The 10,896-nt window shown below is 43.0% G+C and overlaps 1 protein-coding gene and 2 long non-coding RNA genes across 3 annotated transcripts; all 3 read right to left on the bottom strand.

Annotated features, from left to right (window-relative positions):
* Positions 1–210: 210 nt before the first annotated feature.
* Positions 211–1,517, bottom strand: LOC125548163. The gene is made up of 2 exons (XR_007300913.1): positions 1,427–1,517; positions 211–460 (listed from the first exon to the last, which is right to left on the bottom strand). It is a non-coding gene; the product is annotated as an uncharacterized LOC125548163 (long non-coding RNA).
* A 2,707-nt stretch (positions 1,518–4,224) lies between these two features.
* Positions 4,225–5,860, bottom strand: LOC125548162. Its single transcript, XR_007300911.1, has 2 exons — positions 5,465–5,860; positions 4,225–4,498 (listed from the first exon to the last, which is right to left on the bottom strand). It is a non-coding gene; the product is annotated as an uncharacterized LOC125548162 (long non-coding RNA).
* An 809-nt stretch (positions 5,861–6,669) lies between these two features.
* On the bottom strand, positions 6,670–9,581 carry LOC125543258. The gene is made up of 2 exons (XM_048706553.1): positions 9,241–9,581; positions 6,670–7,157 (listed from the first exon to the last, which is right to left on the bottom strand). Exons 1-2 carry the CDS (start codon positions 9,421–9,423, stop codon positions 6,891–6,893), a joined length of 450 nt encoding a protein of 149 aa, XP_048562510.1. The 5' UTR covers positions 9,424–9,581; the 3' UTR covers positions 6,670–6,890.
* Positions 9,582–10,896: the final 1,315 nt, after the last annotated feature.

The following is a 10,896-nucleotide window of genomic DNA, read 5'->3' as shown; positions in this document are numbered from 1 at the left end:
AATATAATATTGAAGTCTGCCCAGTTCCTTGCAAATCCAAGTAGAACAAACAACAGCCAAAACCATTGCCCAGATCATTTTCGTCAACCATAATCAAAACCATTGCCCAGCTCCAGAACACACCTGCACTTCGCACAGCACATTCCAACAATTGAAATCATTGTTTAAATAATAAACTTAAAGCAATCAGGTCAGTTGCACACAGTGTCATTATGCAGCATCAATCTTATTCAGTCACTTAAGATAATGCTTTACTACAGTACAAAGTTACAAAATAGAGCATCACTAACTGATGGCAAATCTGTAGCTTTATACATCGATCAGTCATAGAGCACATAGCTAGCTAATAACTTGCATAAGTCTAGCGCCAATAGCTAATGGCTCCAGTACACTAGATAAGATCACAATGCCATAGTATATTAGTCCTAATAACTTGCTGAAGCTAGTGCCACCAAGCAACCTGGAACAAAAAAGTTCAATTGGTCAGGGCACTAGGAAAAATAGCAAGAAATTATACCTAATTTTTTGAAACGAATTTCAAAACAAATCTACAAATATAGATACATCAATGTGTTGTATTTATTAGCAAGCAAAATTTTAGAAGTATTCTCTAAACTAAGTCCAAATGAATGTACCGTAGTCATGTTAGAAAGAACATTCAAATGTTAGGAATACCTAATCTCAGCTCACTTCCCCAATCAATTGCAATATAAATTAAAACTGATAGCTAACATCATTCATACAATTTTCCTATGCTCAAACAGTTTCAACTCCTTTCTTATATCCCAGCATATCACACAAAAGTCTATAAGAAGTAATGATTTCCTTCATTTAATAACTATACACTAATAAATATGCCTAGAACAACCATCATGTTGTACAGTATTGTCAAATTAGCATGATAGGACATACCTGTTGCTGCATTAATATAACAACTACATACCAGATGAATTAGACTTTACCAACTTCCTCAAGACGAAAATCTAAACTGAACTTGCTGGATCTTGGTTTGCGTGTACATTGATCTTGTGTGCCCAGTTTTTCAGTGTATAATTAGTTCTTTGATCATGGACTATGCATGCTGGAAATATGTGTTTTTTGCATTACATAAACTGAGAGTTCAAGTGTTCTACATTCCAGTTGGTGACAGATTCTTGTGATAAACGACTGTGTACGTGGTTGCTTTATGGCTATATCTAGTGTAAAAAGTTTTCTGGATATGCTTATTTTCAGATCTACAGAGAGGCTACTGAAACTGCTTCAGTTGAGGAAAAAGGCTTTGTAGATCCTGTTCAGAAGGCTAATCTTGAAAGAGACAACCAGAATCCACGACCTTGTCCTCTATATTTCCTTGGCAAATCTAGCCCAACTAGAAGAGAATATGGCACATCATAGAAGATGAACAATGTGATAGAAATCCTCATACCTTCGGACCTGGATCCAGTACCAATTCGATGGGGAGCGCTCAGAGGAGGATTGGCCCGGTGCGCCATACGTCGGAGAGAGAGAAGCCAGCTGCCGCAAACGACAGTGGGCCACCGGCCGGAGAGGAGAGAAGGCAGCCGCTGGAGAGGAATTAGTCGCGCCGGTCGCCGGTCGCCGGCCGTGCGCGGAACGAGGGCGTCTTGTTGGCCGAAGCCCGATGATGATTTTTGTTTCAATTAATCTTTGGAAAGACCTTTCTTGAACACGGGACAATATCAGTGGAAACCACATATTCAGTGGAAGCCATTGAAAAAACTGAGCATAGGCTGTTGGATCTTGTATCTATGGACTAGATTCAGCCATAACTGCTACATGCAGTTTTGCAGAAAAACGCCTGTTGCCAGCATTCTATTTTACACATAACCCCCTATCGATTCCAAGTATTACAACAAGTCTGCACATGTCCCCACGTACACCTGTGCTTCTCCATATATGATCCCCATATCACAGCTAGCTTAATTCGATATTTGATATCCTAATAGCGTTTAGATTAGAATCATAATATAATATTGAAGTCTGCCCAGTTCCTTGCAAATCCAAGTAGAACAGACAACAGCCAAAACCATTGCCCAGATCATTTTCGTCAACCATAATCAAAACCATTGCCCAGCTCCAGAACACACCTGCACTTCGCACAGCACATTCCAACAATTGAAATCATTGTTTAAATAATAAACTTAAAGCAATCAGGTCAGTTGCACACAGTGTCATTATGCAGCATCAATCTTATTCAGTCACTTAAGATAACGCTTTACTACAGTACAAAGTTACAAAATAGAGCATCACTAACTGATGGCAAATCTGCAGCTTTATACATCGATCAGTCATAGAGCACATAGCTAGCTAATAACTTGCATAAGTCTAGCGCCAATAGCTAATGTCCAGTACACTAGATAAGAACATCACAATGCCATAGTATATTAGTTCCTTAATTAACTTGCTGAACCAGTAGTGCCACCAAGCAACCTGGAACAAAAAAGTTCAATTGGTCAGGGCACTAGGAAAAATAGCAAGAAATTATACCTAATTTTTTGAAACGAATTTCAAAACAAATCTACAAATATAGATACATCAATGTGTTGTATTTATTAGCAAGCAAAATTTTAGAAGTATTCTCTAAACTAAGTCCAAATGAATGTACCGTAGTCATGTTAGAAAGAACATTCAAATGTTAGGAATACCTAATCTCAGCTCACTTCCCCAATCAATTGCAATATAAATTAAAACTGATAGCTAACATCATTCATACAATTTTCCTATGCTCAAACAGTTTCAACTCCTTTCTTATATCCCAGCATATCACACAAAAGTCTATAAGAAGTAATGATTTCCTTCATTTAATAACTATACACTAATAAATATGCCTAGAACAACCATCATGTTGTACAGTATTGTCAAATTAGCATGATAGGACATACCTGTTGCTGCATTAATATAACAACTACATACCAGATGAATTAGACTTTACCAACTTCCTCAAGACGAAAATCTAAACTGAACTTGCTGGATCTTGGTTTGCGTGTACATTGATCTTGTGTGCCCAGTTTTTCAGTGTATAATTAGTTCTTTGATCATGGACTATGCATGCTGGAAATATGTGTTTTTTGCATTACATAAACTGAGAGTTCAAGTGTTCTACATTCCAGTTGGTGACAGATTCTTGTGATAAACGACTGTGTACGTGGTTGCTTTATGGCTATATCTAGTGTAAAAAGTTTTCTGGATATGCTTATTTTCAGATCTACAGAGAGGCTACTGAAACTGCTTCAGTTGAGGAAAAAGGCTTTGTAGATCCTGTTCAGAAGGCTAATCTTGAAAGAGACAACCAGAATCCACGACCTTGTCCTCTATATTTCCTTGGCAAATCTAGCCCAACTAGAAGAGAATATGGCACATCATAGAAGATGAACAATGTGATAGAAATCCTCATACCTTCGGACCTGGATCCAGTACCAATTCGATGGGGAGCGCTCAGAGGAGGATTGGCCCGGTGCGCCATACGTCGGAGAGAGAGAAGCCAGCTGCCGCAACGGAATTAGCCGCGCCGGTCGGTCGCCGGCCCTGCGGGAACGAGGTCGTCGTGGTGGGGTTGGCGCAGTGGGCCACCGGCCGGAGAGGAGAGAAGGCAGCCGCTGGAGAGGAAATTAGTCGCGCCGTCGCCGGTCGCCGGCCGTGCGCGGAACGAGGGCCGTCTTGTTGTTGGCCGAAAGCCCGATGATGATTTTTGTCATTATCTTTGAAGACCTTCTTGAACACGGGACAATATCAGGTGGAAACCACATATTTCAGTGGAAGCATGAACTTGAGCATAGGCTGTTGGATCTTGTATCTATGGACTAGATTCAGCCATAACTGCTACATGCAGTTTTGCAGAAAAACGCCTGTTGCCAGCATTCTATTTTACACATAACCCCCTATCGATTCCAAGTATTACAACAAGTCTGCACATGTCCCCACGTACACCTGTGCTTCTCCATATATGATCCCCATATCACAGCTAGCTTAATTCGATATTTGATATCCTAATAGCGTTTAGATTAGAATCATAATATAATATTGAAGTCTGCCCAGTTCCTTGCAAATCCAAGTAGAACAGACAACAGCCAAAACCATTGCCCAGATCATTTTCGTCAACCATAATCAAAACCATTGCCCAGCTCCAGAACACACCTGCACTTCGCACAGCACATTCCAACAATTGAAATCATTGTTTAAATAATAAACTTAAAGCAATCAGGTCAGTTGCACACAGTGTCATTATGCAGCATCAATCTTATTCAGTCACTTAAGATAACGCTTTACTACAGTACAAAGTTACAAAATAGAGCATCACTAACTGATGGCAAATCTGCAGCTTTATACATCGATCAGTCATAGAGCACATAGCTAGCTAATAACTTGCATAAGTCTAGCGCCAATAGCTAATGGCTCCAGTACACTAGATAAGAACATCACAATGCCATAGTATATTAGTCCTAATAACTTGCTGAAGCCAGTAGTGCCACCAAGCAACCTGGAACAAAAAAGTTCAATTGGTCAGGGCACTAGGAAAAATAGCAAGAAATTATACCTAATTTTTTGAAACGAATTTCAAAACAAATCTACAAATATAGATACATCAATGTGTTGTATTTATTAGCAAGCAAAATTTTAGAAGTATTCTCTAAACTAAGTCCAAATGAATGTACCGTAGTCATGTTAGAAAGAACATTCAAATGTTAGGAATACCTAATCTCAGCTCACTTCCCCAATCAATTGCAATATAAATTAAAACTGATAGCTAACATCATTCATACAATTTTCCTATGCTCAAACAGTTTCAACTCCTTTCTTATATCCCAGCATATCACACAAAAGTCTATAAGAAGTAATGATTTCCTTCATTTAATAACTATACACTAATAAATATGCCTAGAACAACCATCATGTTGTACAGTATTGTCAAATTAGCATGATAGGACATACCTGTTGCTGCATTAATATAACAACTACATACCAGATGAATTAGACTTTACCAACTTCCTCAAGACGAAAATCTAAACTGAACTTGCTGGATCTTGGTTTGCGTGTACATTGATCTTGTGTGCCCAGTTTTTCAGTGTATAATTAGTTCTTTGATCATGGACTATGCATGCTGGAAATATGTGTTTTTTGCATTACATAAACTGAGAGTTCAAGTGTTCTACATTCCAGTTGGTGACAGATTCTTGTGATAAACGACTGTGTACGTGGTTGCTTTATGGCTATATCTAGTGTAAAAAGTTTTCTGGATATGCTTATTTTTAGATCTACAGAGAGGCTACTGAAACTGCTTCAGTTGAGGAAAAAGGCTTTGTAGATCCTGTTCAGAAGGCTAATCTTGAAAGAGACAACCAGAATCCACGACCTTGTCCTCTATATTTCCTTGGCAAATCTAGCCCAACTAGAAGAGAATATGGCACATCATAGAAGATGAACAATGTGATAGAAATCCTCATACCTTCGGACCTGGATCCCAGTACCAATTCGATGGGGAGCGCTCAGAGGAGGATTGGCCCGGTGCGCCATACGTCGGAGAGAGAGAAGCCAGCTGCCGCAACGGAATTAGCCGCGCCGGTCGGTCGCCGGCCCTGCGGGAACGAGGTCGTCGTGGTGGGTTGGCGCAGTGGGCCACCGGCCGGAGAGGAGAGAAGGCAGCCGCTGGAGAGGAATTAGTCGCGCCGGTCGCCGGTCGCCGGCCGTGCGCGGAACGAGGGCGTCTTGTTGGCCGAAGCCACCATCTCCAGATCTCCTAACCCTAGTTGTTGATGGAAGAAAATTGAATCGGGATAGCTCCATGGATTAAGGCACGGGATGGCTCAGCTTCCGTTAGGATAATGTACCACCGTACATTAAGATTACGGGGTTGTTTTTGCAGTTTGTACATCTTATCATCTCACACCACACACTCCTATCCAACGGCACAGGATGAAGTTTTCATGCTTCCACTGAATATGTGGTTTCCACCAGATATGTACTCCTTGAACACTGCAGTGGCTAAAATTGATTGCAAGAGAGAGGTGGTTTCTCTTCGTTTTGGAAAAGAAGAAAGAGAATTTCACTTCTCTAGGTTTAAGAATCATCATCAATCACGTGAGTACGATAATGGTGAGGATAAAACAATAGAATAACTCGCTGCCATTTACTTCGGGACACCAGAAGATGAGCTCGAAAGAAGTCTCACGGGATATGAACTAAGCCCCAAAGATCCTAGTAAGATGGAAATAGATCAACATCTAAATCAAGAGTCCACAATTGACGAGAAATTTGAGGTGCCTAAAAAGAAGGGAGATGAAGGACTCCCTCCTTCGGAACTCAAGCCTTTACCAAAAGAAATGAGGCATGAGATTTTAGATGAACACAGTACTGCAGGGTCTGGGTACTACGGGCGTGCGTTGCGTGGTAGAGATGATCCAACGGTTGTGGTCCTTTGCATCAGACGGCATGCAAGGCGACTGAACCCGTGCGGCGGATCAGTCGGATGGCGCCTAGCATCCGCCTACACTACTTCTGTACAAGTGTGTGCTTTTGGGAGTTTACCGCTCTGTACATACTATGCTGATGAATAAATAGCAATCAATCCAGTGCTGTTGTACAACTCCGGAGTATGCAGCGTTTCCCATATTTTTGCAATGCTCTTTCACAACGGACCACTGACAAAGAAAGTAAGTACCACATCATAAACCTAGTGATGATAATGTACCAATCAGATCATGGGTTCCTTATTGGAAGCTTACATGGGAGAAACATGCAAAGTCAGACTTCAAGTGTGCTAGGTTCTTTCGAAAAACAGCAAAGTCCAATGGTTCTACTTTTTGCCCTACTTTATAGTCAACAATATTGGGAAGACAACACATAGAGTTTGTGAGAGATCTTGAGACACCAATCTACTCTTCCTGGACATCGTACTCGTCATCGTCGTCGTCGTTGTCGTCATATTCATCAACATCCTCGTCATCTTGAGTAGTAGTACTTTTACGGCGGAAACTGTCCATCTCGTACCTCCCGTCATCCTCGTTGATGAACTCCAGACCATACACCGCATCTCTGTGCTTCACCACCAACCAGCGAAGCAGACGGTCCTCCTTGTTTAGATAGTGCAGTTCTTGAGTAAAGGAAGGTGGAACCATCATGGTCATTTGCAAAAGTTGACCCTGAAACCACAACAGCAACTTCAGCAAATCAGGAAAGCAGGAGACCACACCCACAATACTAGTGGCAAGGTAAGATGGCAATGACCAACAGTTGGAATATAACATTACTTAACCAGGAGTGCATAAGAACAATTCTCAAATACACGATGCATTCTGTGTGCCTCCCAACTGCTTTGGTCAACTCTTTTCTAGGGGTGCTGTACTTTACTTTTCTCAGTGTTTGATCGAAGGTTTTATCAAAGAGTAGCGGGAAAATGGAATATTTACACTTGCATTCTCAGGGTGCTGCATTTCAGTTTCTAACTGTTTGATTGAAGGTTTTATCGAAGAGTTGTGGAGAAAAACATTTTTACACCCACACTGCTACTGGGTCCATCACAATTCGGTACTGGTGGAAAGCTACAACCTTAGTCAGACTGATATAACAGTCACTGTGGTAAAAAAATGACGAGTTATTTCAAAACAAAGACGGAACTACAGACTTCAAAAGAAGAAGACGTGATAACACGAATATACTGGAGACATGTGTTCACAATTTGTCAAACTTACATTTACTAAACACACACCAAACAACCAACCACTGTCAATTATTCAGTAACTCACAAACTAATCTCCCATAAGAAGTGTCGAGGTAATTGTAGAAGGTAATGACTAGCTGTCGGAATCAATTTTAAGAAGTGCGGTTGCATCAGAAGATACACTTAACACAAATACATGGTGTATAAGAGAGAAAGGATAGCCTGTAGATGAAAGAAAAACCATAACCTCAATAACAGTAACTCGGAAGACTGTAGTGAAAGGAACTCGGGAAAGGCATAATAGTTCTAAAGTTTTGTTCAAGAAATTAACAATATATTGTTTTGTTACACTCAGGAATAGTCTTTGTGACATTGATCGGCCCTTCTCTGCTTAGATGCTTGTGGTGAATACGTTGCCGGGTCTCAACCCGAAGATCGACAAAGCAGCCTCCTCGCGATCAAGAATTTTAGAGGTTGAGGTCTCGCAACATGTTCCAGATGAGCATCCTGTCTGAGACAGGCTGACCACACTGCAAAGATTGTAACGATGGCAGGTGTGCTCAAGCAATGGGAAGAGTAAAACGTGTTCTCGATGTAGAATAAAGCCCTTGAGCGTGGTATTCGGCTGCACGACAAAATCAGGGATCTCCAAGGATATGGAGTAGAAAAAAAGAATAGGTGCTGAAACCTTCTTCTGTACAAAGAGTGTTCTCATGGTCAGCCTCAGAAACATCAATATGATAAGTAAGCTCAAACTTGCCGAGAATAACCTTGAAGAAGCAACATCACTTCCAGTGATTTGGGGTCCAGGAAAACAGGGACGTGAGTGCTTATGTTGGCGATCTGAATCGCCCAAGAAATTAATACAACTGCTTGGGACAAAGAACCATGTGTGGTAGTGGAGGTGGGAGAAGCAGGGCCGTCAGCTAAGCTGAAGCTTATGGCTTATGGAGGCAGTGGTATGTAAGCAAGCCCGGTTGGTGAGCCCGCCGGAACTGTGGTTGGTGGCCAACGTGTAGCAGCCAGAAGGATCGTAGAAAGGGGCGAGCAGAAGGGCAATGCTACCATTTCATGACTCACATCACTTACCGACTGACCATTTTCCCCAAGGTTACTTCTAAACCCCAGAACATGAAAGATCTCAGTGTTATACCCTTCTATTCAGTACTCGGAGCAAACAGATCACAGCATGCAGCATATCTCTGCGAGCCACCCGACCCGTGGAATCCTGAGGTTCCTGAGTCACGTAATAACACTAACTACGATCAATAGAATGATCTGAACCTACACAATTTACCCGCTAGAGCATTCTATCGAGCAAGCACCCACAAACATTCTAGCAGCCGACGGCCAACCCTATTTGGGCATTTCGTCGAGCACGTCAAAGGCACCACACACACACCGTCAAGAACCAAAACGCCAAAGGCCGAAACACTCATACCAACTTAGGCATTTCGTCCTACACGCATCAATCTAGCCAGACGACTCAGATCGTCACCAGTCCGCTCTGTCACAAGGCACTACGGTTGAGGAGTACAAATAAAGAGCGGCGGATCGGGGCGGACCTGGAAGTGGCGGCCGTCGAGCTTCCTGATGCCGTAGCCGAGGTGCACTTTGCCGAAGGATTTGAGCTCGGTGACGACGCCGTTGCGCTGGTAGGCGCGCGCCGCCACCCGCGCCACGAGCTCCGCGATGGCCTCCTTGGTCACCATCGGCTTGACCATGAGCATGCAGTCGTACAGCGGCATCTTGCCCGGAGCTCCTCTTTCCCTCTCCCTCGGCGAGCCTGTACCTCGCGCTCGCTGGCTCTTCTCCCACCACGCCGCCGCCGCGCCGCCGCTCTCTTCGACGATCTCGGGGACCCGGACTTGGGGAGGGCAGGCGGTTGTTTGGGCTTTTCTACCTCTGGACCGGGAAGTGCAGACAGGTGCAGTGGCATAGACAAATGGCCCAGCGCGGAACCAAAATGGACCGAGAACTCGGCTGCTGGCGGCGGCCCAATAACGAGCGAACCTCTCTCGCTCGATCACCTCGCTCGGTCGAGAAATAATTTCTCAAAAGAAAAAAAAAACTCGCTCGGTCGGTAGGTTGAATGGCAGTATTTTTTTTTTAACATCAGTACATACGCAAGCGCTCATATACACGCGCATACACTCATCTATATAAACGCACACACGCACATCCTACCCCTATGAGCATCTCCAAAAGACTAAGCCGGCATATCATCTTAAGATTTACGAAGTCACCGTAGGCGCCTCGTCTTCGACAGGAACGTCTCCTCCCACTAAATGCACATCGACGAAAATCCTGAAATAAATCCAGAAATAAATGCGAGCACCAGGATTTGAACCCTGATGGTCTGGGGATACCACAGTCCCTCTAACCATCCAATCACAGGTTGAGTCGCAGTATCTTGAGGCGATGATGTTGAAGCTTGGTTTTAACCAGGAGTATGTTAAGGTGGTCATGGAATGGTCAGGTCAGTTTAGTTCTCTCAGTATTATTCCATGCAGAAACTTGAGGAGTTTAAACCATTTAGGGGCATTCGACAGGGAGATCTCATATCCCCCTACCTTTTCATCAGGCCTCCGCGGTTGCTTCTTCGTGGCGGCGGATGACCAAACAGTGGGGTTTGGCAGAGATCAAGCGAAGGTAGTGGAAAGGGAGCCTCTCACACAAAAACAGTGATGGGAGTGCCCAAATGTGCGGGCTCCAAATGATTTTTTTAATGGGCTGGGCGTGTTAGAGTCCGACATGACGGACCTCTGAATGCCCATAAGCCTTCCATATGTGTAGTTCCAGTTTGTGTTATTTTGGACATCTGAATCGATCCAAACACTTATGACGATATCCGTGTCGAAGTTGTCCTTAAAGAGTCTGGATGCCTAGCCAGCATAAGGTCCCAAATATACACATGTTCGTAGTCAAAAACAGAATGTTCGGTTTCAGTTATAAGAACTGCTCGGTTTTTACTAAAAGCCTAAAATATATACAGATGCTTGTGTTATGGGCATTCTTCTGCTATGACAAGGGAAAAGGTAAAATTATGTTCTGATGCGTAGTTTCTCTCATGTCTCTACCTTGAGGTCATTATTAAGGGTGTCTCCAACGCTGATCTTGAAATCAGACACCATATCCACATATCGGTAGGGACCAATCCGCGAACAGTGATGCGGCAGCCGGTCATTCAAAATTCGCCACAAACATCTAGTCGTTTTTAA

Source organism: Triticum urartu, chromosome 3, assembly GCF_003073215.2.
Source record: "Triticum urartu cultivar G1812 chromosome 3, Tu2.1, whole genome shotgun sequence".
Lineage (NCBI taxonomy): Eukaryota > Viridiplantae > Streptophyta > Magnoliopsida > Poales > Poaceae > Triticum > Triticum urartu.
Note: the sequence above shows the minus strand (reverse complement) of the source record. Positions and strands in the feature narration are given on the sequence as shown.

What these genes read in the sequence shown, in the direction of transcription:
- LOC125543258 (XM_048706553.1), bottom strand. Translation starts at nt 9,423, where the DNA reads ATGCCGCTGTACGACTGCATGCTCATGGTCAAGCCGATGGTGACCAAG. An exon ending in TCGACGGCCGCCACTTCCAG is followed by an intron (nt 7,158 to 9,240) that starts GTCCGCCCCGAT and finishes TTGTGGTTTCAG; the next exon opens with GGTCAACTTTTGCAAATGAC.